This window comes from Diaporthe batatas (assembly GCF_019321695.1).
Source record: "Diaporthe batatas strain CRI 302-4 chromosome Unknown Contig00004, whole genome shotgun sequence".
NCBI classification, from domain to species: Eukaryota; Fungi; Ascomycota; class Sordariomycetes; order Diaporthales; family Diaporthaceae; genus Diaporthe; species Diaporthe batatas.
This window is the reverse complement of record NW_025408551.1, coordinates 623,715-650,043: the sequence shown is the minus strand read 5'-3', so window position 1 is coordinate 650,043 and position 26,329 is coordinate 623,715. Positions and strand designations below refer to the sequence as shown.

Sequence of the window (26,329 nt, the reverse complement as noted above, 5' to 3'; positions counted from 1 at the left end):
ATTCCAGGCCTGGGAAACGACTGGAGCAGATATTTGATGTCAGCATCAGAACTTTGAGGGCTATTCGCCGATCTCCAATTCTGATACTGGCCGGTTATTTCGTACACTTTTAATAATCTTCATGTATCTTAACTTTTCCCAGGCCCCAATTAAACGCTCTTTGACATTGATGCATGACCACAATGATCAGAGGCCTGTCATGTGAGAAAAGCCGGCTTAAGTTCTGGAGAAGACACTGAGCGCCTCTGGCCTTTAAAGCATTGCTTTTCTGGTTTACGTGAGGGAAGGGGGATACCATTAAAAGCTCACATATAGTCGGGTAGAGGGACAAATTAATACAAGATTATGAATTCGTATTTATGACTACTACGTACCTCAACCGCACAGCGCACTATCAACCCAGGCAATAGAACATTGCTGTCCTCGAAATTCTCTAGCGGGCAAACTTGAAGATGACCAGCACCTAAGAGGAAGTACCCCGGAATATTGGAGCCCGTCATCGGTGCCACTCATGTATTGATACTTACTGGTGGTTGACTTGCATTCCGCAGCTTAGGTAGCTGTCATGCGTGACAGGGACCCGTGAATACTTGAGTAGACAATATCTCAAGTTCCATTCGCTAAGGGAGGAGATTGCTGGGTAGCCCAGTCCTGGCCGTCTGCATCTCGAGTCGCATCTACATAGAAACGGTTTCTGGTTGCGACGCTCAATTTCCAATACGATAAATTTGCCAGTATGCTGTGGGGTCATTACGTTGTGAGACATACACAAGCTTTAGACATAGAAATACGTGGATCTCATGGAGTCCATGGGTGATTAGTGTTTTCAGCCCACACACATGTGCAGGTGCTCCACATGTAAATATTTCTGCTGCTGTCTTTTGTGAGGTGCAGCCACGATCCAGCATTGCATTTTTGATCTTTTTGGAATGCGGCTTTGTGAAAGGGAAACACAATTGGGTTCGCAACTCTAGCATGGTTAGACCGCGGTGCGAGCACGGTGGGACCAGGGATGGCATTCCAAGGATCGTTGCTTAAGTCGAGTAACCACTGAGGATGCGTTAGTCACAATCTTAGGCTTGAAAGGTTCGACGGGTGGCGACGGGTGGTTAGTTTGATCCGCCCATAATATCTCATGTGTGGTAATATATACAAGGTTTCCTTACCATAGGAATCAAGGCTACTAAATACCTAAATAGCTACCATACCGCACACCTAGGGGTTTTTAGAAACTATTTACTAACTAATACTCTCTAATAATAACTATAACTACTAATAATCCTTCTATTTTTAATAAGCCTTTAAATAATAAAGGTATCTTAAAGAGAGATTAAGTCTTTAAAAAGTATTAATCTTTAGAATTCCTTAATATTATACTTTTACTTTAATATAAAGATTAATTAAGAGAGAATTCCTCTCTTATTTCTCTAATAGTCTTCCTTTTAAAATAACCTCTAACTAACTCTATACTTATTTACTTATATATTATAATCTTTTATTAAGTTTCTACTCTTTATATTTTAAATTTTTAAAGAATAATTTTAAAAAACTTTTAGTTTTTAAAAAATATTAATCTTAAAGAAAAATACTAATATACTTTATAGCTATTATTAGAGAATATTAATAAGAAAATAGTTCTAAGGTATTAAGGACTATTTAAGGTACCGTTTTAAAGTAGAAGGGACGGTCAAGAGGCCGCATTTGAAAACCCCCTAGGGAGCGCTATGGTGGGTACCTAGGTGTATTGGGCAAGGCCTGACAGCCCAGCAGATATCCTGGGGGCATCGCAGCCGCCTGAGCCAAGCTTGCTGCTGGGTACCAGGGCTGCAGGGTGTTGAGCATTGAATACAAGGCTGGAAGCAATATCATGAGGTGCTGCCACTGTCCTCATTTTGGTTGGTCGCAGGTGTGTTACATGCAGTGTGGGACTTAGACTAGCACTTGCCGAGGCTCCTGAAGTCCTGGATACTGTTCCAAATTCCATTTATGCACACTGACCTGACGGCAGATATTCAGAAGTTGACCGCAGCTGATTTCTCCAGACAAACAGCTACTCAGATCCCCATCCTACAGTTGCGGCCTTGCAGAGTGAGAGTGCAGAGGTTGAGGCCCGTCCGTGGCCACTCTCTACGTCATCACGACGCACAGGAATGCTGGAACTGGGTGTGTTGTGTACCGCCGGACCATCAGCTCCGCGCCAGCAGCTCGGCAAGCTTGAAGCTTGAGGCGTACCTGCGTCAAACATCGTCATCGCGCTGGAGCTATTTTGTTGTCTCGGCCGAGCGGTTAAAAGAGCCTGTTGCCCTTGTTCCACCAGCACCTTCACCTTCACACTCACACTCACTCAACCTCAGGCTCAACTTCACAGCTCACATCCTCAAAAACAAACCCCTGACGAGATCATAAAGCCCATCCGTCAAACCCCCCCGAGATGATTCCCTCAAGAACTGTCGCACGCTCCCTTCCTCGAGCTGCACGGTCTGCCAAGGCCCCACGGGTCAAGCAGCTCCGCTTCCAGTCCACGAGTGCGTCGTCGTCGTCGAGCTCTGGCAATGCTGGGGCCGGCGCGTCGCCCTTCGCCGCCGGTGTGGCTGGTGGTCTAGCAGCAGGAGGGCTGCTCTACGGTGCCTACTATTTCAGCCCCACCGGCAAGATGGCGAGATCGGTCAACAAGGCCTCGAGAGAGACACAGAAGAAGTACAACGAGGCGGCCCAAAAGCTGCAGAAAAACACGCCCGACGCAGACCAGACAGTAAACTACATCAAGGACTTCTGCTACTCCTACGTGACCTGGATCCCTGGTGGGCGCCAGTACGTAGACACAGCATTTGACGATCTCGAAAAGGTCCGCAGGAACAACAAGGAGGACGCAGACCGCATTGTCAACGATGCCTACAAGCACTTCCAGGAGATTTCCAAGGCAGGCCTGAGCATGGAGAGCCTCAGGCGGATGTACGACGCGCTGGCCGACCTTTCGGCCAAGCTGGCCGACCTCTCCACAGATGCGTTGGGCGATGTCCTTGACAACCACCCGCAGCTGAAGGACAAGTTTGGCGGGAGTGTCGAGCAGCTCAAGCAGATGGGCGACCAGTACGGCCCGGAGGCCAAGAAGAAGGTCAACGAGACCTGGAAACAGGTCCGGGAGATGGCGGCTGGCGGCCTTACGGCGTCGAACCTGGACAAGGCTCGCAAGCTTGTCGAGGAAAAGGTGCAGGAGGTGCAGAAGCTCGGGGACGAGGCGTGGAAGAAGGGCCTGGAGCAAGCCAAGCCTTACCTGGACAAGAGCCCGCAGGTCAAGGAGCTGGTGGAGAAGAACGCCGATGCACTCAAGCAGGGCAACGCCAAAGAGCTGTTTGAGCGGGCCAGGACCGCGGTGGAGTCGGGCAAGACAGACGACCTGGAAGGCTACGTCAACCAGGCGGTGGAGAAGGCCAAGTCCAAGGGCTCGCAGCTCGCTGGGGGGGGCGGCCTGGAGCAGTACATCGGGCAGATCCCCAACGGCAGCGAGATCCTGTCCAAGCTCCAGCAGCTGAGGGAGGTGGCCGAGAAGCACACGGACGAGAGCGAGAGGCTGGTCAAGGAGACGATGGAGGAGCTCAAGAAGGTGCTCGAGAACAAATCAGCCCAGGCCGAAGACATCCTCAAGAAGGCCAGGCAGGAGTCCAAATAGGCTGCTAAGTCGGAACAGCCGCATGGGGCAGTGACTACTTCAAGTACGTTGTAACAACTAACAGCGTTGATCCATCTCGAATGTGCAGTGGTGTGCTGAGTGAAGATGAAGTCCCACGTATTCTGGCGGCCATTGGCGGCGGCTGCCAGCTGGCCCAGGCTCTCTGCCAGCTGGCCGTGACCTCAGGCCGGATTTCGCCGGCTGTGACAGCAGCAGCGAACGACGTCAGTCTCCCAATAAAGCGTGAACTGGACCACCTGGGTACCTGGGGAGTCAACTCACTCTGCTCATCGCATGCAGGACAGCCAGCCCCAGCCAGGCCACATGAGATGTCGCATCGATAATGAACCCCACCGATCCCGGCCGCGGCGCCGGTGACCCAAGAGCCCCCTTTGACTTTGGCGTGCTGCCCGTCGCCGGCGGCCCTCCCGACCAGGACAGGAACCCGCGCACCAATGCCGCAACTGCAGCCACGGCGGCCGGCGTGCGTGCCTTCACCGCCCAGGCCATCGCCTTCTACTTCAGAGCCCCCGTCAAGGCCTTCTTCCGCACCCGCGTGGACTACCTCGCCTACGCCCGGAACCTGCAGCAGCAGCAGGCCCAGCAGGCCCAGCAGGCCCAGCAGGCCCACAGCTACCTGCTGGCCAACCTGTCCGCCGCCGCCCACGAGCCCACCCGGCAGACATGGGCCCAGTGGTTCCGCTCCGTCGGCTCGCGCACTACCCCGGGCATCCTGGCCAGTGCGGTCAAGCACCACGGCTGGCGCATCATCCCCGACCAGGTCCTCCCTCCCCTGATCGCCAACGTCGGCGTCGGCGCTGTGCTCTACACCAGCTACCTGCAGATCCTCGGCCGCCTGCACGAGGAGAGCAGCAGGGCCACCAAGAGGGTCTACCCTCCCCCCTCGCCCAGCGAGACCTTCACCGCGGGGCTCCTGGCCGGGTCCATCCAGAGCGTCGCCGCCGCGCCCCTCGACGCCATCCAGGCACGCTTCGAGCGCGGCGGCAAGGGCCCTGAGTTCATCAGCGACGCCAACACCCGGCCCCAGAGCATGTGGTCCTTCAGCTACGCCAAGCTCCGCGAGATTGGCCTGCGAGGCATCTTCGCCGGCTGGGGGCTGTCTTTCGCCAAGGACAGCCTGGGCTGTGCCATCTTCTTCTCCACCTTCGAGTACGTCAAGGCGCAGTCATACTACTCCTTCGTCGCCTGGTATTACGGTCAGCTCAGTGCCGACATGGTGAACATCCTGTCCAGCAGGCGTCCTGGGGATGGCAACGATGACCAGCGCCTGAAGACCATCCGGCCGCACTACGCCATTGAGCCGGCATTCCTCATGCTTGCCGGGATGGGGGCTTCTATCGCCCAGCAGGTCATCATACACCCGCTCACCCACGTGCAGATGGAGCACTGGGAACACCTCGAGTACCTCGACGCCCAGTCACGCAAGTATCGCAAGTACCAGAACGCCAAGGCGCCCGGGGAGAAGTGGCGCTGGAAGATGTTCAGGGCATATTATCACGCCTACAAGGAGACCTGGGCCAACTGCGTCGCCGAGAGCAAGGCGCAGGAGGGCAATGGCCCCAATGCCTTGAGGCGTTGGTTGTTCCGAGGGTTCTGGTGGAACGCGCTGCGCCAGGTGCCCTCCACAAGCGCGGGTCTGGTTATCTTCGAGTTGGTACGGCGCAAATACGGAATGGGAGGCGACGAGGTCCGGATCAACAGGGATGGGTACGATATTTTGCTTGCTTAGTGAGGGTCTGGATCTTGTATAGCATAGCGCAGGTTGTGTTTCTGGGGTTAGAGCTAGATACCATCTCCCTTATTTCCCTTACTGTTTAAATACAATAACATCGCCTTTCTTGCATGTGCTCTATAACTTCGCTCTGTCGCTGTTGTCTCTGACGCACAGCCCCTTCGACCTACCGGCTTTCTGGTCGCTTGCCTTGAGCAGCCTTCTCAACAGCTTCCCAGTGGGTCCCTTGGGGATACTCTCCGCGAACTCCAGCTCGGCCAGCCACTTGTAGCGGACTTTGCGCCCTCGAACATACCTCAATAAGGTTCTGCCCAACTCCTCGGTCGGGCTCACCCCACTCTTGACCACCACGTACGCCTTCGGCCTCTCACCAGCATACTCGTCTCTAATACCCAAGACTGCACAGTCCTCAACCATATCATGCCCAAGCAACAAGTCTTCCAGCTCCGCCGGCGCGACCTGTATCCCCTTGACTTTAATCATCTCCTTTATGCGGTCTTCAATATGCAGGAGCCCTTCTGCGTCTATATGACCAACATCACCAGTATGCAGATATCGCTCCTCATCAAAAGACTCGGCCGTGGCCTCCGGGTTCCCAAGATACCCCATCGCAATCTGCGGGCCCCGGGCACAGATCTCACCCGTCTCGCCCGGCCCGAGCAGCTTGGACGGGTCAGCCAGGTCAACCACCTTGGCCACGGTGTTCGCAACGAGCTTCCCCCCCGTGTGCGCGTACCTGTAGGCAAAGTGCGAGGGCGGGTGCGACGATATGCACGCCGTGGACTCGGTCGCCCCGTAACCCTGCCGGAACCCCGTCCCGGGGAACCTCGCCTCGAGCAGGCGCAGGATCTCGGGGCTCATGGGCGCCGACCCGGACGAGAACCTCTTGACGACCTGTCGCAGCCGCGGCAGGTGCCGCTCGACCAGCGGGTCGCGCACGATGCGGATCAGGATGGGCGGGACGAAGATGAGCTCCTCGATGCGGTGGGCGACGATGGTCTCCAGCATCGTCTCCATGTCGAAGCTGGGGAGCATGAAGCACTCGCCGTTCATGAACACCGGGTACGTGATGAAGCGCACGAGCCCGGTTATGTGGAAGAGCGGCATGACCGCAATCGTCCGGTACTGCCCGTCCGCGGGGAGGACCTGGAGCTGCCGCAGCTGGAGGCACTGGGCGATGATGTTGTGGTGGCTGAGCATGACGGCCTTGGGGTAGCCGGTTGTCCCGGAGCTGAAGTTGAGGTAGCCGCATATGTCTTTGTTCGTCTGCCCATGGGGTATATGGTATACATCCGCCGGTGGTAAAGACTGGCCTTGCCGGATCAGGTCTTGTATGCTCTTGAACCCAGGTGCTTCACCCTCGAGGAGCAGGACATGCGACCTAGGAACACCTGCAGCCTTGGCCGCTGCGACAGCTGCCTCGATGGAGCCAGGCAGGGTCACCAGGATCTTGGTGTCGGCCGTCTTTAGGGCATGTGTCATTTCTTCCACGTCGTACGCGGGCGAGGCGCCGTTGATTCTGCCCCCTGCTCAGGATATTAGCAACTGCACTGAAGCATCTCTCCCAGTGTTGTCCTTTAGAGACATCGGGATCACGTACCAACGCGTACAGTTGCCCATAGTGCAACAGCATACCATACAGTATTGGTGCTGAAAATTGAGACAGTCTGACCCGCCTGGAGGCCATAGTCCTTGACAAGCACTGTGCTCAAGGTGATAGCCTTTGCCTTGACTTGAGAAAAGTCCAAGCGCTCCTTGGTCACCGCATTGTTATACGCGCCAAATGACCCAGTGGATGTACTTCCAAATGGAACATATTCCCCTGATTCGAAGAGCCATTGCCAAGTAGTTACACCCTTTGGTACTACCAAAGTCAGCGCGTCATTCTTCGGTCCCACCTGGAGAACAAGATCTTACTGTGAATATCAGGATGGGGGGACTTCCAAATGGTCATTGTTGCTGCCCAGTCAAAGTAGTTCGATGATTGCACCTGTTCGCCGTTGTCACGAGCTCACTATTTGACAGTCAACTTGAAAGTCATGGAAGATTACGCCATGTCCGAAGACGGCGGCTTTAAATGTCAGGGGGGATTTGCCGCCTGGCTGGTCTCGGTGCAGTGCGGAGATCCGGGTTCGCGCTGGGTACGCTTAAGGCATGCCTCGGCACACGATCGACAGGGCCCAATCTGCCATGGACTCTCGCCCTCCTTATTAGCCTAGCCGGCAGTCTTCCACCCAATTGCTTGACTTATGGCCAAGTACCAAGCCCATCGTCGGGACAGAGTCCTACGACGGGAGACGTTATACCTGTATGGTGGATAAATACAGCCGTCTGAAAGTTGGCAGCACATGCGAAATTCAAGGTTGAGGAACAACATGCCGGCCGTATGAGAGCGGCACATTGCGTGACTTGGTGCACCACTGTACTTCTCAACTCGTAGCTGATGCTGAAATTCAATTTCGGTCGTTTGGATAGAGATCCTGTGGTTTGGCTCAGTTTACGTGCGTAAACAGATTAGTTGGTTGCAATGTGTTGTTTGCATTCGCGTAGGTCGGAGGTTTGCACTGTAGGCGCTTCCTAGCCATGGTGCAGACCTTGCACCTAAATTCCACAGTTGCCTCGTTTATTCTATTATTTTAAATTCAAGGGGTGGGAGAAATGCAATCAAGAATTCGGTTGTTTTCTTTTGAGATGACAGACATTTGGCCTGCGGCCGAAATCTTCTAGGCAGGGGCTTGCGCTTCAGGGCCAGGCGAGACTGAAGGCGTTTCTTTCTGGCCATTGGCCCTTCGAGAATTCCTCCATTGGTCTCGAGCAAGGAAGACGAGACATATCATCAACCCAAGGCTGGCCAGCCCAACACCCAGGTACAATGCACCCTTGTAGCCCTTAAGGAGGTCTGCCTTTGTCCTGCCGTGGTTGTTGACGTTGACTTCCACTGTGCCTGCAAACCCGACACCCAGGGAGATACTATAGTTCACCACGGTAGCGACGAGGCTTGCTGCGATCCCTTGATGCTCCTTCTTGACCGCATTAGATAGAATAAGGGTTGCGGCCGGGAATGACATGTCCATCCCGAATGGAATCTGGTCATTTTCGTTTTTAGCAATTCTGATGAACTATTTCGGTGACAAGAGTATTTGGAGTCTTCCCAACTTGTGACGGAAAAGAACTTGAAGGTATGGCTACTAATAATTTGACAACAGCGGGTGAATTTGGGGAAGCAAACTTTGGGTTCACCTACGACTGCAACTGAAACAAATGTCTGTGCCCAGTAGATCTGATCCACTGGTGCCGTTGCAAAGATGACCATGCCGGTCGTAAAGGCTGTCAAGGAAATAGTCATCACCGCAGGTCCTGTGAACTTTGCTGGCCCGAGAAGATGGCCGGTGAGAACTGACGCGAGGAGGCCAGAGACAAGAACGGGCATCATCCAAAATGCCGTGTGCAAGGGGGACAGGCCTCGAATGTTCTGAAAGACGAGAACGATGTAAAGCGACCACACACCGAACATGGCCCAGCCGCAAGCGAGTGCACCGAGGACGAATCCAGCGTCGGCATCAAAAGCGGGTAGGAGAGGATTAGCAGCGTAACGGTACTCATGCCATATGAATGTGAAGAACAGGACAACTCCAGTGACAAGGGTCGTGATGACTTGTGCCGATTCCCAACCAACAATGGGCGCTTGGTTCCAAGCAAAGTTGAACAGGATCAAGGACGAGGTCCCAGCGATGGCACCAGCCTACGCACCGACTTGTTAGAGAAGCATAGCTAGGTGGGATAGGTATTAAGCTGTGTGGCGCACGAAACTCTTACCAGGTCCAGTTCGTTGTTCAAAGACCGCAGTGAGATCTTGCGTTGTGACAATCTAGCCGGCCGTGGTGAAGGTACAACAAAGTAGGTGAGTACGGTTAGCAAGGCCAGAACGATGGCCAAGACGTGGAAGTTCCAAGGCCACCAGAGCAAGTCAAGCGAGGTTCCCACGAGGCCACCTATCATAGCACCGACCGGAGCGCTGGCACCAAACAAGGCGAAGACCATTGCCTTGCGATGACCAGGCGGGTAAGCGGCGCCGAGGATGGCAAGGGCATTCGGGATGCAAATCGCGGAGCCGATACCTTGAAAGACTCGGGCGAAGACAAAAAGCGTGTACCCGGAGTACACGGCAACACCAGCGAGGACAGACCACAGCGAAAACCAGGAAAAGCCGATCATGAGCATCAGCTTGTAGCCGAAAGCGTCGCCCAGGCGACCAGAGAAGATCAGGAACGTCCCTGCGGTCAAGGCGAATCCTGCAACCAACCAGCTAAGCAGAGCGGGATTGGTGACTCCGAGGCTGTCGCCGACCGTATCGAGAAGAAACAGCATCGCGCAGAATGAAGCCTCTGTGACACATGGCATCAGTACTTGAATATCCACGTGGACGGTCTGTGGGTGGGTGAGGCGATTTCAGGGGACGCACGATTGCAGAACTGAGTCAAACAGACAGTTGCAACAAACAGAATCTCCTGGGGTAAGGACATTTTCTCAGAAGACCACATAGATGCTGAGGTCGTGTTGGAGTGCTGAGGCCTCATGCGGTCCTGATTCTCCAGGTCATCTCCCCCATGCTGTGTCCGATCCGACCTTGTGCTTGCAGACTCGATACCGAGCTCGTCTCCTCGTCCTTCTTCTTTCCGCACCAGGTTGGCCGGGACACTTCCGTCATATTCGTTATCCCCGTAGCATCGAGCCACCGCGGTCTTTTCGGCGTTCATGACTGCCGGCCTGCTGGAGGGCTGCACCTCTACTTTCGAAGGAGAGAGAGCAAGTCGGGGCCAGTTAGGTTGTCCGGGGACGAGGCATGGCTCTTGTGTACTCGATGTGCAGGGGTGGGTGTGTGAGCAACATCTGGAAGGCTCTGCCAGTGAGTCGTGACGTTGGAATGGGCCGGCACCATGTCGTAATTACCTAGGTCCCTACTTTGATAATTAGCCGGGCGAGCCCCTGCCATTTCTGACGGGCGACCGCAGCGGCTACTTTGGAGAAGGGCGCGAAGTCGCGAGCCAACGGCAGAGGGCGGGCGGAAAGTGGAGGGGTTGCTAGTCACTCCTCCACTTGCCTGGATTTCTAACTGGGTTCGCTTCGATTCCGCATACGTTCCGAAGCCATACACGGCGCTGCCAATATATAATCCAGGCAATTGCCTCTCACCAGTGTCTGGGCCTGAGCATCTTAAGACACTTGCTTGCACATGTGACCTTCTGGCTTGTGCTTGAAGACTACACCTGAGTTCTATAGTGCTATCACTACCTAGATACCTGCACAGCCTGGCATAGGCTAGTTGTTAGTTTATTCTGGGCAGACACAAATACAACCACTTATTCTGCAGGGTAGCACAGCGTTTTCTAAGAGTTCGGGTTTTGAAGATTCACAGAACATGCGATGAATAATACATGGGGGCATACAACCACTCTAATGTTAACGTGAGCACCGATCACAACTTCCCATATTTAAAAATATGATTCTATATTGATTTCAACATATCTTCGTATCTCAGTCGAGCTTCTAATATAGAGTGTGCCGCGCATGTACATAACAGCAAAGGAGCTATTCATGTACGTACTAGTATAGTGCGACTGGATTTGAGATGGGCATAACTCCCAAGGTTGTCAATCCTGTGACTCACGTTCCTTACTATGAACTTTGAAGAAGGCATTAAACTGTATCATGCTCTTATACCACCAATTCGGCATCACACAAAGTCTCAGTTATACCCTAGGGTAAGGTTCATCACCTATGGGCTAAGCTATCTACCCTAGGGTAGGTAAGTATATAGCAAGTCGCATTTTCTTATAGTTCAACTGCCCCGAATTGATTGTAGGCCCTGCTCCTTGCCAGCTCAAATGTGTTGTTCTTCTTGCCTCAATCAAGATCATCAAGGTGTGTGCAATCCTATGTAATGCGTTACATTTCTCTCTGTTGGTAAATAACGTTGAGCTTAGGTAGACTCAGAAACGGAAGTCTTGCCGTGGGGGTGGCAAACAGGGTGCAGCAAAGCCAGCACATCTACCGAAGACGTCGGAGATAAGCTTGGGATTGACAGGTTGAGTAGTTGAGTAGTCAGCCGGATATTCCGCGCTCGGGCGATGGGCAGGGCCGGAGGAGCAAGGGGCATGCATCATGACACACTAGACGTCACAGCATCGCGGCTGGTCAGGGCGGCTCCTCGTCAACGCAGGCACAGAACCTCCAAACCAAACAGCGAGACGGTTGACAGCGTCGACAAAAAGGCGTTGGAACCTGGCCTCTGTATATTGCAAAAGCAGTAGTAGACCCGTGGAACGTCAGCACACCATCGCACTCTGCAGCATGTCCTGTAAGTCACCACGCCCCCCCCCCCCAACCTTGCAAGCTTGTGGGCGGTTCCACCCGTCACATTATGCTACAAACGCGTGGCTTGGCGCTGAATGCCCGGCAGTTCTCAGTTCCTCCGCGAAGATCGTGCACGCTACCAAGCTGCCGGATGGGGCCACCCAGAAGCAGGGGATTGCGATGCTCCAGGACCATGAGTTCTTTCTCTCGTGCGACCCGCACATGCAGAAATTCGAGTCCCTAGGGCAGGTGACTGGGCCAGAGTTGCCCGAGGGTCTTAAGCCTCTGGGCCCGACGACCTCGTACAAGGTTACTGATCTGGTCGAGACCCTACCAAAGGGCCTCTGGGGCTCCAACGTGGAGTCGAACTACGAGTTCACAGACTTCGAGCTGGGGACATTTTGCCTGTTGAGGAGTCCTCTGAATGTGGTCATGCACACATTTTGGTCCATCGAGGACAAGGATGGCGGGCTTGAGCTTGTGGAGGCTTGCGAGATCAAGTGTTCAAGGCTCCTCATTGGAATTGTCAAGTCTCTTAATGAAGGGGGATGTGAGTAAACCTGTCCATCTCCTCTGCAACTCAAGCGTCGAAATGGTCTTGGACCTTAGCTCCCGCGTCCCCAATCGGCCAAATCAGCATCCAAACCACGCTGACTGCTACATGCAAAGGGTCCAAAATCCATGCCAAAATGATGGATCGGCTCAGCAAGGAGTTGGGAGAAACTCCAGCGAACGGGACTGCCGCGGGAGCACCAGATCTGTCTACTACTTCATAGAGAGGGTAATCCTGAACAATTCAGAACTTGATAGAACAGATCATAGTTATGCACACGGTAGATGTTGGCTCGCATGTCCCACATATGAGTTGCGAGCTCAATGCAGTGGCCGCTCAATGTTTACCATGGAAGAAATTCTGCTCTGCCAACCCTGGGGTTTTCGGCCGTATGAGGCCTCGGGTCCCAGGATTTTGATCTCTGACAGTCCTTGAGGCTCATGCGTATATATCTTACGGGTTTCCAACATGTCTGCAATCACACACTCCTTTCTAGAGTGAAACAATCAATGGTCAGTTCGGCTTGATCATATTGCCCACAAACTAACCCCCGTAGTCGTGCAGCAGCTTCCGTGGCGTGTGAATTGCAGTAAGAGAACGATTATATTCCAGTCACTATTGCAAAATTGCAGAGTGAGCCTTCAACATACACAGAAAGCCGCCCCAGCTAATCTCATGTATCGCGAGCATTGACGGAGGGTCCTATGAACCCGTTCAAGAACTGGCACAATAATTCAAAGTCGACGTGCAAGGTGGTACACAAATTGAGCCAAAGAGGAATAACCCAAAAGTCGAATTTCGCCTGATCACTTGAGCATGAAAAAGTCCTAGGAGCTTGACCTACACAAGAGACGAGTTGGAACTTTCCTGACTTAGCCCGGAGCCCTTGATCTGACGGTGTCGCAGGACGCTTGTGTATACCTAGGTATCTCAGCACAGTATTCAATCCAGCTCATGACACTTTAGACTGGCCCCAGTCTGATGCTTGATTCTCAGCTTGGGCTTGGGCCTTGATGACCGGCAAATGTTCAAGCTCGGCCCGGATCTTCCGCGGCGAAGTGACCTGAAGTCAATCTGGGCCGAAGCCACGGTACCCTTTACTTAAAAGAAGCTTGTGTTTTATTTGGCAAAGCGATAGAGATCCATAAGCTCCTGTCATTCAGATGAAGTCCGCTTTTTGTTTCTTGGCGGCTGCGCTCTGTCTCTGCGGCTCTCTCGCCCATTGGGCAGCTGGGCCACATGCATGAAGAGCGTAGGAGACGTCATGGGCGAGATTCTCAATGGTAGGGCGCCACCAATGTCATTGTAGGATCGATCTGCCAGCCACGGTATGTGAAAACTCTAGGTATGTGGGTTGTACTTCATGCGCATGCGCGTGCGATCACGTTCTCTCACACTTCACGGGCGGTCCGTGTTCTCTGATCTTTATTTTTCCGGCCATCCATCCCAGTATCACCTTCACCGATGGTGTTGAGCTGACACATGTGGAATTCGTCCGTTTCGTCAGACAAATTTGCATTTACATAGTCGCACGGATGCCGAGTCCCCTGTGCCCGGGCGCACACTTCCGGGGCCTAGACCTCCCGTCCGGGCTGTCAATCGAACGACGCTCGGCTCCGGAAGGCAGAGACGACCAAAGCTCTTTAGATTTGGTCGGCAGTAGATTTGGGCGCCTCACTGTGTCTTGCATTCCTACGCGCAGCTACTTTTCATCGCTCGTGGATGGAGTCGGTGTACCCTAAAATTACTTGGTGGCCATGTCTTCCTAAGTAATAACTTCCGTGGCAAACACGCCCGTCACTGTGCAGCTGGTGTTCCAGAAAGCAGTGTCATGTATCGACAGCTTGTTCGCTACATGTCGGAGATGCCACAGGAGGTCAAGCTCGAAGACCTTGTCTCATAGCATATAGCCTGGGTCAGTGATACCTTGTTGGGGCGGGAATCGTGGGCTCCGTTCTGTAGCAAGTGTTTGGTTTCCCGGATCGGTGCACTTAATGTCATCGATATAGTCTGAACCATCATTTCAACACCGATATCCCGGCAGCCCCCGGTGAGCTTTTTTGTAGATCATCTGATAACTACACGTGGGCAAAATGCTGCGCCGACGGCTTCCTTGCGAACCGTCCCAAAAGAGTCCGTGGGAAACGGGGTCAAACTTTACGGGTCGTTCCGCTGTGGGTTTGCTGCCCACTCAGCTGCCCTGTTTCTGCACCCAGCCAACCAGCATAATAAGGGGCGGGGGCTCCAGCTAGGTGCAGCACACTGCTTACGACAACCAAGATCCTCGAATTTCACAGCCGCTGATCGCCAAAAGCGCGATGGCCTACCATGGCCAAGCGTTGCGGAAGTAACACCCGCCCAACTCGCGTATGTACATCTACCGGTAGGCTAGCCGTGGCGCGCACCAAACATGAAATCACGTCCACGTCTGATGGAGATACCCGGCAATCTTGGGCATGCATAATAATGGCGATTTGATGAGTCGTGAACTGCTCGTCCGTGCGGGCTTGCACATGTGGTGGGCGTGGCGAGATCGACCAATCCTGCCCCGAAACCCACGCACGGTTGCACGAGGTTGCATCCACAATATAGCAGAGTGGTATTATGGCTGGCCCCCTCCAATAACTCGCATCAACCACGCCCGAGTCGTGCTCACTGATCCTTTGAAAGCTTCTGGTGGGTAAGATGAGGTCAGTGCTCCCGACATAGCCCTTACTTGCGAGTTTGATGCCCCAGTGCCCTCACATTTGACTTCCGGCTCCAGGGCGGGCTGGACGGGCTGAGCTTCGTGACAAGGAAGGCCCCGGATGTATTTGTGGTGATCCTCACCCTTATCCATTGTGTGCCACACGACGGCGTGCATTACAAGCCTTGACGGGCTCGTCACCATGTTTGTGACCTGTCGGATCCTGTTGCGGAATTGGGATACCGTGGTACCAGGCAATGATCGTCCCTGTTGGTGAACTGACTCGCTGCCGGACCCAGGGGCGGGCAAGGCAAAACAGTCTTCCAGCCCCATACACTTGAAGAACAGTTCCCCACGAGCTCGATCCCGCTGACCTCCGCGCTCCTCGCCGTCCTGATTGATTATGGGCCACATAGGCATGAGGCCATTCCTATTGTCTTCTCGCCAACGCATCTGAGCACAGAGACTCAGCGGAGGCTCCGCCTCTGAACGGTTACCCCCACCGAAGAACAAGAAGCGACTCAGTCTCGGCCAAACATCAACGACATGTCGACAGAGCAAGGCCCTCTCGTGTCGGACCAGACCTCGTGGCAGGCCACCAGGCCTCTGGTGCGGGCTGCCATCGCAACCATTGTTGTAGACACCTTTATTGTCGCCGCGAAAACGTTCTCGAGGCACGGCATTGCCAAGTTGCGGTTCTGGTGGGACGACTTCTGGATCATCGTGGCCTATGTGCTGCTGATGCCCATATGTGGTTTGGGACTGGCAATGGTCAAGGTGGAGACGTCCTGGAGCAACGAAGACCGAGTCATCCTGAGCTTGGAGGAGAACGAGATCTTGCTGAAGATCATATACGCGGTGCTGCAATTCCTGCTTGCATCTTATGCGGCTACACGATTTTCCATTCTCGCCCTCTACCTCCGTATATTCAGCGACACTCGGCTAAGAGCGGCCATCTGGATGGTTTGCGCCTTTGTTACGCTACAATGGCTGGGCTTTGCCATCACATCCGTGTTCCAGTGCAACCCGGTCTATCACTTCTGGGATAGAGCTGTGGAAGGCACGTGCGTCGATGTCGACAAGTTCTACCGAAGCGTAACGCCTTTCAATCTGGTCGTCGACATTGTCCTTGTTATCATGCCGCTACCGACAGTGTGGCAGCTCAGAGCGAGCAACACACGCAAATGGGCTCTGACACTCCTCTTCGGAATCGGCCTCGCGGCACTAGTAGCCTCAGCGGTCCGGCTCTCTGTTTACGAAAGGCATACTGCCAAGTACATTGTAAGTAGCTTCTGGATACAGTATTTACCTTTCAAGAACAAACATGCCTCATTCCTAGCCTACATAACAAAGATTTCGGGAGCTAGTACAGGTTTCAAGACATGCTATGACCATACGGCCAACTTGTGGCCTACTCTTTGCTGCATTGGCATAGGGCTACCCCTTTTATGTTTCTGATGGCTGACTTCGAGTGCTGTAGGCACCGAGCTACACAAACGTCATGATCCTATGGCTTGTAGTCGAGCCTTCTATCTATTTAATAGCTGCCTGTCTACCTGCAATGCATCATATCATCGCAGCTATGGTTCCAAAGAGGTTCGCAAACTGGATAGGAGACCGCATGGCAAAAATTCAAAGCACGGTGCTGGGTCGAAGCAAGACGGGCTTCTCAATAACGAGCGACTCACGGGGCTTTACAGATGACACTGAACCGGCTCTCGAATTGGGAGCTGGTATCCCCACCAAAGCTCGTGTCGAGGTAGCACCTAATGAGCGAAAGGTCGTAACAGATCCGTGGATGGAGAACCAGGGTATAATGGTCACCACTGATATCAAGGTCGAAGTCAGTCAGGAGGATCGAATCGAACGAGTAATTGGCTTCTAGACAGCTGTACTATATTTAATTAGAAGGCTCTGGAACGTTTGCTATGGCCATATTACTAATTCTCTCATACTACAATCTTGAAACTAACCATCAGACTCATGTTGGAATGAGGAGAAAATGCCATGGCCTTGGCAGAGGCCGGAGGTCAAACATGCGCAAATGAAATCGCTCCTCAGTGGACGAGGCCTTTCTCGATCCGGATCCTCACCTCTTTCCAATACTGCAATCTCTTCCGTTCCCTGAGTGGCTTACCAAACTTGACCATGGCCAGGAACACGGAGCAGACAGCCAGCCCAACAAACGCCACACTTATGAAGCAGTTTTGATAGCCCAGGGCATCCAACCACGGCGTGATTCCATACCCGATGGCAAAGCTCATGGTGTTGCGGATCAGTATGCAAGTCGCCAGCGCATCGCCTGACAGGTCGCGGTAGGAATCTACCAAGTATGAGATCGATAAAGTGACTCCACAGCCATTGCATATCGAGATCATGAACATGGCAACCAGCAGCCCAAACCAGTGTACACCATGTGCTGCGCCAACACCCCAGAGAATCGAGCCGGCAGGTAGTATGATTGTGGCTGCTGCGAATAGCCAAAGCCTCTGCTCAGGCTCAAAGACGCCGCCATTCCTGCGCGCCAGGCGGATGACGAACCAGTCGCTGAAGACACCGGTAAATAACGAGGCGACAGTGACCCCGATTATGCATGCCAGATAGGACAGGCCGACGATTGCAGGGCTGAAGTTGTACGGCTCGCCTCCGAGAATGATGGAGGCCGTGGCGTTGAGGATGTTGAACCACACGAGATACGTCCCGTAGGAAAACCCGGCGTAGAAGACGACAGGCCAAGAGAGGAGCTTGAGGATCTGAACAGCCCGCCAGCCCATCATGAAAGGTCGAGGCTTGTCCCATAGTGCAAGCTTCTCCCGGTACGTCTTGCGTCGGTACACAGTACTTGGTCCTGCGGCTGGGCCTTCGGCTAGATCTGTCCCGGAGCTCTTCTCTGGGGGCGACTTGTTTCCGGTCGCTGGCTCCGTGGCCTCGGGGTCAAGGAGAGCCACTGTCTGTACGCCTTCGATCACACCAACCGTTTTCCTATCATAATTGGTCTCTTCGAGGAAGAAGAACAGAAACACCGAAGTAACGGCGCAAAACACAGCGTGGAAGAAAAAGCACCACTTGTATCCAATGCCGTCGTTGATGAAGCCTGTGATGACTGGTGCAAAGAAGTTGCTGTTGGCCAGCATCCATGCATACCAGCCCATATATGTGCCTCTTTCATGAGCAAAGTAGAGGTCGGTGATTGATGTCTCCGGAAGGGCCTCTATGGGAGCCGCAAAGAAACCGATTGCGATATTTCTGGCGATCCACTGGCCATTGCCTTTGGCGTATGGGCTCCAGACGCTGATGGCCTACACCTAGTTAGCTCATTGACCACACTTACGGCTGAGGTCTAAGACTTACAACCATTGCAACCGTTGAGATGAGATATGTGATTCTCTTTCCGTATTGCAAGGCGAAGGGCTGCCAGAACAGCAGTCCCCAACCACACAGGAGAAAGAAATACCCTGTACCGGCATTGAGATCCGCGATGGTCACGTCCAGCGCCGTTGACAGTGGCACCAAGACTGAATAGACTACTGACAAGGACATGCCCACAAACCAGGTATACCTGTAGACGTCCAAATTTTAAGCTACTTTAACTTGCAGGTGTCGGTTATCATGCTTAGAGGCTTACAGCATGATGTATGTCAATGCCAGCCGCTTTCTCCCAGGCGACCAATTCAAAGGGTCCTCGGGATCATCAGACGGGGTTGGCACGAGTATTATGTCCTTCTGGCCCCTGGCGTGCTGAGTCGCCAGGTGTTCGTCGATGTCGATGAGTTGGACGGTTCCCGGCACCTGGGACTCGTCGATGTCTCCATGGCTACTGGAGCCACTGTTGCCTTTCGCTGCCATCTTGATGAATGGCACAATTTTGTCGATATTCAGTGTGAGGGGATTCCGAGGCTGATCATGGAAGTCTGAGGAGGAGGTCTCCGAGACACAGGCACGATTAATACTAAAAGCATAAGCGGCGTGTAACGACCAACTCCATCTAGTAGTGCCGCGCCGATCGCTGCGTCTCAAGCTCGGGACGAACTGGCACCCAGCGCAGATGGTGATAAGCTTCTCCAAGTCGCCGCCTGGCAACTCTATCTTATCGACTATCAACAATGCATGTCCGGCTACATCCTATCGAGTGCACCGCCGGCAGGAGTCTTTTATGGAGCTTTAGTTTTGGCGAATGCCTGTAGCCAATGGATTTAACGATACGTACCGCATTGAGGTCGTGAGCCCACTTCGATATCACATTGGGAATCTGTGAACAGAAATCCTAGGATGGGCAGAGACACATGCCGTGGACGTTTCTTACAAAGAGCCCCGGGTGCGGCAAAGCTATTGATGAGTCGGAGTGGCTAGGGTAGGAGCAGAGTGCATCTCCTCTCCGGCTTGAAGTCGGGGTACTCAGGTTAGAGTGACGTTTGTGTCCTCTGGAGCTGCAACTTCCAGGCCCAATGGATGCCATCTTCAAGGGCCAGATGCCAGGCAACCAATGTGTCGCAAGCGATTGTTTGGTACTGAAACCCTGTACTAGCAACAGGTGTTACTCGTCTTTCAAACTGAAGCTGACTGGTAAAAGATGACACTGCGTGGCTGAAAAATGAAGGATTCTCTAGCTGATGAGTTAGAAGCGAAACCGCCTCTCTTGCTGAGGAGACATTTTCTGCGATGGCGCGTTTCCATTCCAGGGTTGTTGAGGCGACCTAAGACAAGCATGTCTTGCTCCAGAAGTACACATAGTCACCTGATGTTTTGTTATCAGCTGACATGTCATGTAAAAATGTGACAAGCCCTGGAGGCCGTTACGTCCCTGGGAAACAGAAAGCTGGGGCTATCCTTTCAAGGAACCGCGGACTAGTTACTATAGTACTAGAGGATCCGTATCAGATTTTGAGGCCTTTACAGACCCCTTCATGTTGAGTGTCGCAACGTGGCAAACAACGGTATTAACTACATCTTGGAGTCCGTCCGCATCGATGGAAGCGCGTGTGAGACCGGCAAGGGCAGTTGTGCCAACAGCTCTGACGAGTACCTGGTGATCACGGCACCTGTTTCAGCACACGAGCATGCCACGACAGAAGACTGATCTCCTGCCCTTGAATCTGGAACCTTGGATGAAGCTTGCCACGATTGCCAGGCCAATCACGAATGGAGGGACTGGATCTTTCAGTCTATTCCTGATACCAGCGGTACTCTTAAATCCCCCGGTCTTGGAAATCTGGCAAACTGGATTGGCAACAACATAACATGGTAACGTTGTTGAATAACTGTAATGACACCTCTACTGGAACTTATCCTGCTTCTTTTCATAATCCTTGGGATGCCATCGCGAATGCAGGAAGCGTACAAGACATATCCCAAGACACGGCCAGTTTTGCGATGGTCTCGATGTCAAACTCAATCCAGACGTGGCAGATCCAGGGGTGAGTGCTTTTGTACAAAGCCTGATGTGGAGGACCAGAATGGGAAAGCTGACTGGTGTTGTCCGTAGGGTCATGCTGTCTTTGTTGCACTTGACAAGTATAACCATTCTTGACAGCGAAGACTTCCAGCTTGTGGAGTCGCATCACTGGCACTTTCTGGCCCCTCATCGGAGTCACGGAGAGGACTTTTAGGCTGAGGAGGCCGCGTGGCACAGACTGGTCTAATGAGTGCAGTAACTATAACTTTATTGGTAGAATCCCATTTGAAGATATTTAGGCATTCCTTGTCATCTGGGTTGGAGTCGCCAAGCTGGCAACAACCAGGACAGGGGCCGCACATCATCCAGATCCAATTCTTTTGCCGAATTTCTGTCCAATTTGCAAATGGTCCAGTCCTTGCACTTGTGGCCTTCAGCAGGACAGAGAGAGATATGCAATGCAAAATATGGAGACTGGAATGGAGCTGGTGTGGGCATTGGGCCTTGTCTACATTGCCGCCACTGATGGCGACTTTGACTTACTCATCTATTGTATTCTCTCTGCACTGTTATTGGCATGGTATTCTTCAAATGCTGGGTCTTGAGCGTTTCCCACTGTATAAAGGCACCACATACGTTGTCTATGTATGGGGATCAGAAACGAAATCACTTACTTAACTACTTAGTACTCCGTCAACATGCTAGTGACGATCCCGTGGGTCCAACAACTAACTTAATGAACTCTATCCAGGCACGTCTAGAGCCACCAGCTGTGTAGACTAGGGACCTAGGGACCTAGGGACTTATTAGCGGGTACTGCCGGGGTAGTTGCAGAGCGTTGAGCATTGCATCATCACTCCCGATAGTGGGGGCAGGGGTGGTGAGGGGTTGTGAGGGGTGAGGGGAGCGAGCTCCCGACGCCCTGGGCCGGGGCGAGGGAGGGGGAGGGGCTGTGACGAGATTGATGTCTTCGCCGTGGCCTGCTGTCAGATGCGCAATTAGGGTTGTTATCGGTCTGCAATCCAACATGTTCAATTGGAAGTAACACATCTTGATGCAGCCCAGACTCACAGCCAGCAGGTCCCTGAGCCACCTCCGACGCCTCTCCTCCACCACCACCACCGCCACGACCTCGTCCTCCTCCCCCGTCCTGCGACACCACCGCCGGCTCCTCTCCTCCTCCGCCGCAGCCCTCAAGATGAAGGAGTCCGACATCAAGCGCAACCCGCACCCAGACTTCAAGAAGGTCGAGGCCTCGCGCCCGGCCTGGACCCGCGACCCCGACGGCTTCAAGTACACGCAGACGGCCGAGCCCTCGTGGCAGTTCGGCTCCGGCGCAAACCACCTCGCGGCCCACGAGCACGGGCAGAAGCAGCACGTCACCATCGACCCCTTCGCCGAGGGCCGGGCCCCCGTCAACAACTACAAGCTCCTCATCTCCGCCGTGGTGCCGCGGCCCATCGCCTTCGTGTCGACCGTGTCCCCAGACGGCAAGACCACCAACCTCGCGCCCTTCTCCTACTTCCAGGTCGTCAACCACGACCCGCCCCTGTTCGTCATCGGCTTCGCCTCCTCGCTCGAGGGCGCCGCCGCCGCCAAACACACCCTGCACAACCTCGCCGAGACCCGCGAGTGCACCGTCAACATCATCAGCGAGCACTTTGCCGAGGCCGCCAACAGCACCAGCGTCAACGCCCCCTACGGCTCCAGCGAGTGGGCCATCTCCGGCCTGACCCCGGCCTACGACTGCCAGACCGTCAGGCCCGCCCGCGTCAGGGAGGCCGTCTTCTCCATCGAGGCCAAGCTCGAGAGCCTGCGCGAGTTTGAGAGCCGGAGCAGGCCCGGCACCAAGAACGCCACCATGGCCGTCGTCGAGGGCACGCGCTTCTGGGTCCGCGAGGACGCCATCAATGAGGATAGGAACATCATCGACCCATCCGTAAGTGGTCCTTGTCGGTATTGAGTCCACTGTACTGACTGGCCTGTGTTGGGCGCCACAGGTCCTCCGGCCGATAAGCAGGTTGGGCGGCATCACCTACGGCCGCACAATCGAGGGCTTCGAGCTTCCCAGGCCCGACTTTAACAAGGACCTCGGGGGCCCGGAGGGTTACGAGAAGCTCGAGGCGGAGAGGCGAGCCAAGGATGATGATGGCCGTGCGGACGGGAAGATATAATAGAATTGGCCACCGGGATCTGTATAAACGAGAGACCAGCATAGAACAGGTGCATATTTGAGAGCCTACTATACGCGCACGCGCAATTGAGTATAGCATCCGAAGAGCCTAGACCAAAACAAACAAGAACACAATCAAGCTCAGCTTCACGGTATATTTCCCAAGTTGGAGTCATCCCCAAGTCAGGCATCAATCGAGTAGCGTTCCCGTGGTATCTCCCCTTGCCTCCTTCTACGTATACGTAACTCCTAGAACGAAGCAAGCCTCCCTTACACCCATGAGCCCAGTCCCCAAGACCGGAAAACACCTGACACCGGCCAAGCGAAAAACCTACATCCCGCCCGAGATCATCAACACATTTCCGATATCCAAGACCCCTGGCTTTCCTCATGAGCATCGCCGGCAAGTTGAGGAGGCACAACCAACACCGCTCCGACTATACGGTTTTCAAAGAGAAGAAACATAAAGCTCATCGTACAATCTTAGTCAAGGTCACCAAGTCGCACTCGAGGGAGCCCGTCAGACCTCCAGACTCTGTCCGACCTCAGAAATGATCCACTCGCACCCGAGCGGCACGTCCATGAACGACTCGTGCTCGTGTAGCTCGTCCAGGATGATATCCTCCACACTATCATCGTCGTCCATCTTGTCCTTGACATGAATGATCACCACCTTTAGCCCCTCGAGCTGCGGGCCGTCAATCGGCCGGGTCTCTGTCCCGGCCGAGTTCATGTTTGGGGCACTTGTACCGCTGGGAATCGATGTCGTCCGCCCTTGGAGGTCTGTCAATGACAGTTCGGCCGTTGGCGTCGTGATATGCGGGCTTTCCACTGACACACTCCTCTGGCCCGAGTCCGACCGAGGCATCTTCATCGTCTTTGGGCTCACGGGCTCATTGACACTGTCTGAGCTGTGCCTGGCCAGCGCCCGCGAAGCCCGCCGCCGAACCGCTATCGTGGCGTCCTCGTGAGGTATCCCCTCGCGTTTTCGCTTGCTGCCCCTCCTGTTCTCTCGTCGAGGGTCCGTCTCCTTCCTCCCCTTGTCCATTGAAATGCGCACCCGGGCGGCCTTAACTTCCTCGGCGAGGGTTGTCATTTCCTGAACCAGGAAGCTCGGCGCCAAATGGCCAAACAGTCGGTCCGCGGGCCTGCTGTCATCATAACTGCACTCGATAAGGATGGCTTTTAATTTTCCCGTCGCGACCTTGGGCGCTGCCTCTTGCCATATGCGCAAGTTCCTCGGATTCATCGACACACTATCACCCTCGACGTCGCCAAAGATGAGCACCTCAACACCCGTCTCCACATCCCGGATGAAATATGAGCTGCTGTCATACACACAAGCGTATTCCGTCGGGCTCGGGCCGCCGCCTATTTGGTTCATCGCCCCAGAGCCCCTCCCTCCGCTCATCGAAATAGACCCCGGGATGGCGGACCCCGCACGATCATGAGGCATCAAGTGTGGTTGCTGGTGGTAGAATGCCGCCAGGCTGGGGCTCGCGTTGTGGTGGGCTACGGACCGCGGGCTTAGCATGCCAGTGCCGAAGCCCATCAGGCCAGATGAGGCGTCGATGCTGTTGAGTCTGGTGTTGTTGCCGCTGCCGCGGTGAGGTGCGTGTTTTTCGATATTGTGGCCATGGCTCACACTCCATACCTTGACAGCGAGGCCTTCATTAAACTCCAGATAACCATCAACGTTGCCCATGGCCGGGGACCCGCCTTCGTTCAGCCGCAAATAAGTAAAGAGACCAGCCCCGTGGTCTTCATCCGATAGGTTGGGCCATATTATGTTGTTGAAGATGTGCGTTTTGAGGGCCTGGATCGTCCCTGGTAACCCAGCCAGCTTTTTTCGCCTCGGCCCTGACAGTCCAGCGGTGTTGATGACGAAGGCTGAGATGTGATCGAGATGAGGATGCGTGATGAGGTACGTGTCTACCAGATCCGCATGTATCTTGGCTGCATTCGTCTTTGCCGACGCCGAGTAAACCGTCATTCCAGCAAAGGGCCCGCTCTGCAGCACGTATGGTAATGCAAGCTCGTCGGTCTCTCCCAGATCTGGAGGCTGTGTGTCTCGCAGGATTTGTGTTATGGCGCCAAGGTGCACGCCGGCATCGACGGCCATTACGGAGCCCTTCCTCCATCCCGACGCTATCGAACGTACGAGAAACGCCGTCACGTTGGATTCCAAGGGGCCACCCTGGGAGCCCTGTTGTGCATCTGGTTAGCATGCTGTCTAGACCGGAGCGGTGGTGTCACACCGTTCAGGTGCGCCGCCCTGCCGGGAACAGAAGAGCCCGTCGACTGGTGTAGCAGAATGGACCGGACGACGAGGCTTGAAGGCGCGTGCCCCGAGCCCAAGTGAACAAAGCGGACGGCACGCACGCCCCTCCACTTGGAGAGACGAGCCGGGCTCAGGGCCAAACGAGGCTGAGTGTGGGGTGCGGCTGATCCCAGCCCAGATTTATCTGTAGCTTGGCCCGGCAGGGCTGCAGGGGCGCTTGGAAACAACTGCTGCTGTCTGCAGGTAAGAAAAAAATGGATTTCTCCTCTAAGAGAAAGGGCATGGAGATCCACTGCGACCATAGCCCCGGGCCAGACGTGTCCAAGCGTTCTGAATGGTCCACAAATCACTGCGTTGGCAGTCTGCAGGCCCGTCGATCTCTTGATCCGACTTGACCGATTCGGCCAATAGCAAGATTCTGGAGGTGGTGGTGATGGAATTGGGTACTCTCTGAAGGGGGTGGGAGGATGCGCCAGGTGATTTGCCTGGGCTGTGATTGACTGCAACGGAGAACATTGTCTCTGCTGAAGTCGCCGCCGAATTGTAACGCTTGCGACGAAGCCCCCACTGCAACTTTGAGGGAAGGTTTACCCATGCACGAGGTTCGGCCTGTGCCAGGCGAAAGCATGAAAGTCAAATCGCAGCAAATTCGAGAGGGAATATGATGCTGCGCGAAAGGCAGTTTCGGATTGGCTTCTAGAAAACCGTTGGAGGGGTTGGGTTGTGCGCGCCGGCGGCAGACAAGGTTTGCTCATGGTGGACGAGCGCAATGATACCGCGAGAGCGGAAACACGCTGTGAGATGTGACGAGATTCGACTCGGTTCGTTAGGATGGAAAGAAGGGGGGATTTGGGGGGGGGGGGGGGTAACTATGCGAGGTGAGGTCACACAGAAATGTGATGAGGCGTGGTACAAGGTTGTGCAACGACAGCGACAGACAGGAGGAAATAAGAAGCGACTGACCAGCACAATGACCTGCAGGGCGGGTTTCTGCTTCGGAGGTGCCGCAGGCGCAACTGCAGCCGAGGTTGATGACTCGTCGCCGGCGACTCCTTTCCACATCCCCTCGCCCGCCATCACGCGGAACCGACTTGTCGGGTTTGCGCGGGGCTGCAAGAGCCGCGGCTGAGGGCACGTCCGCCCAATGCGAAGATGTCACGGCGATGGGACGAACTCGCTTTATGTAGACGGTGAGGCGAGGCGAGGCGGAGATGCAGGCGGAGAGACAAAGGACTGGCGTCGACGGCAATGTTGCTTGCTGTGCTGCTACCGCGGACGTGCGTGGCGGCTGATACAAAGGTGGCCCGAGGTGGCCCAAGGTGGCCCGGGTCGAGATTGATCGATGGTGCCACTTTTCGGCGCTGTGCCTGTGTCGCCGTCCGCGTTATGATAACGTCGTGCGGCCGGAGGCAGTGTCTTGTGAGACTCAGGTATAGCCCGATGCGCTGTTGTGCGCCCCGGCTGGGG

The 26,329-nt window shown here is 54.3% G+C and overlaps 9 protein-coding genes across 9 annotated transcripts; 5 read left to right on the top strand and 4 right to left on the bottom strand.

Moving 5' to 3' along the window:
• Positions 1–2,431: 2,431 nt before the first annotated feature.
• On the top strand, positions 2,432–3,670 carry KVR01_004130 (uncharacterized protein; the record flags this gene model as incomplete). Its single annotated transcript, XM_044789469.1, has 1 exon — positions 2,432–3,670. The coding sequence occupies one exon, from the start codon at positions 2,432–2,434 to the stop codon at positions 3,668–3,670; it is 1,239 nt and encodes a 412-aa protein (XP_044646294.1).
• A 343-nt stretch (positions 3,671–4,013) lies between these two features.
• On the top strand, positions 4,014–5,420 carry KVR01_004423 (uncharacterized protein; the record flags this gene model as incomplete). Its single annotated transcript, XM_044781357.1, has 1 exon — positions 4,014–5,420. One exon carries the CDS (start codon positions 4,014–4,016, stop codon positions 5,418–5,420), a length of 1,407 nt encoding a protein of 468 aa, XP_044646587.1.
• Positions 5,421–5,540: 120 nt separating this feature from the next.
• Positions 5,541–6,905, bottom strand: KVR01_004146 (uncharacterized protein; the record flags this gene model as incomplete). The annotated part of the gene is made up of 2 exons (XM_044794068.1): positions 5,541–6,159; positions 6,295–6,905. 2 exons carry the CDS (start codon positions 6,903–6,905, stop codon positions 5,541–5,543), a joined length of 1,230 nt encoding a protein of 409 aa, XP_044646310.1.
• Positions 6,906–8,146: 1,241 nt separating this feature from the next.
• Positions 8,147–10,180, bottom strand: KVR01_004320 (uncharacterized protein; the record flags this gene model as incomplete). Its single annotated transcript, XM_044783785.1, has 5 exons — positions 8,147–8,509; positions 8,668–9,053; positions 9,096–9,165; positions 9,240–9,808; positions 9,886–10,180. 5 exons carry the CDS (start codon positions 10,178–10,180, stop codon positions 8,147–8,149), a joined length of 1,683 nt encoding a protein of 560 aa, XP_044646484.1.
• Positions 10,181–11,599: 1,419 nt separating this feature from the next.
• Positions 11,600–12,662, top strand: KVR01_004782 (uncharacterized protein). The gene is made up of 3 exons (XM_044786807.1): positions 11,600–11,781; positions 11,884–12,327; positions 12,447–12,662. The coding sequence occupies exons 1-3, from the start codon at positions 11,775–11,777 to the stop codon at positions 12,551–12,553; spliced, it is 558 nt and encodes a 185-aa protein (XP_044646946.1). The 5' UTR covers positions 11,600–11,774; the 3' UTR covers positions 12,554–12,662.
• A 2,167-nt stretch (positions 12,663–14,829) lies between these two features.
• On the top strand, positions 14,830–16,953 carry KVR01_004163 (uncharacterized protein). Its single transcript, XM_044789915.1, has 2 exons — positions 14,830–16,297; positions 16,497–16,953. The coding sequence occupies exons 1-2, from the start codon at positions 15,563–15,565 to the stop codon at positions 16,899–16,901; spliced, it is 1,140 nt and encodes a 379-aa protein (XP_044646327.1). The 5' UTR covers positions 14,830–15,562; the 3' UTR covers positions 16,902–16,953.
• A 120-nt stretch (positions 16,954–17,073) lies between these two features.
• On the bottom strand, positions 17,074–18,862 carry KVR01_004054 (uncharacterized protein; the record flags this gene model as incomplete). Its single annotated transcript, XM_044794404.1, has 3 exons — positions 17,074–18,315; positions 18,368–18,575; positions 18,642–18,862. 3 exons carry the CDS (start codon positions 18,860–18,862, stop codon positions 17,074–17,076), a joined length of 1,671 nt encoding a protein of 556 aa, XP_044646218.1.
• A 2,500-nt stretch (positions 18,863–21,362) lies between these two features.
• On the top strand, positions 21,363–25,741 carry KVR01_004702 (uncharacterized protein). Its single transcript, XM_044788857.1, has 2 exons — positions 21,363–22,347; positions 22,409–25,741. The coding sequence occupies exons 1-2, from the start codon at positions 21,463–21,465 to the stop codon at positions 22,580–22,582; spliced, it is 1,059 nt and encodes a 352-aa protein (XP_044646866.1). The 5' UTR covers positions 21,363–21,462; the 3' UTR covers positions 22,583–25,741.
• On the bottom strand, positions 23,102–25,939 carry KVR01_004776 (3',5'-cyclic-nucleotide phosphodiesterase PDE1; the record flags this gene model as incomplete). The annotated part of the gene is made up of 2 exons (XM_044788455.1): positions 23,102–24,787; positions 25,826–25,939. 2 exons carry the CDS (start codon positions 25,937–25,939, stop codon positions 23,102–23,104), a joined length of 1,800 nt encoding a protein of 599 aa, XP_044646940.1.
• Between the last annotated feature and the right edge of the window lie 390 nt (positions 25,940–26,329).

What these genes read in the sequence shown, in the direction of transcription:
- KVR01_004782 (XM_044786807.1), top strand. An exon ending in GTCTCTTAATGAAGGGGGAT is followed by an intron (nt 12,328 to 12,446) that starts GTGAGTAAACCT and finishes CTACATGCAAAG; the next exon opens with GGTCCAAAATCCATGCCAAA.
- KVR01_004163 (XM_044789915.1), top strand. Translation starts at nt 15,563, where the DNA reads ATGTCGACAGAGCAAGGCCCTCTCGTGTCGGACCAGACCTCGTGGCAG. An exon ending in GGCATACTGCCAAGTACATT is followed by an intron (nt 16,298 to 16,496) that starts GTAAGTAGCTTC and finishes CGAGTGCTGTAG; the next exon opens with GCACCGAGCTACACAAACGT.
- KVR01_004702 (XM_044788857.1), top strand. Translation starts at nt 21,463, where the DNA reads ATGCAGCCCAGACTCACAGCCAGCAGGTCCCTGAGCCACCTCCGACGC. An exon ending in GGAACATCATCGACCCATCC is followed by an intron (nt 22,348 to 22,408) that starts GTAAGTGGTCCT and finishes TGGGCGCCACAG; the next exon opens with GTCCTCCGGCCGATAAGCAG.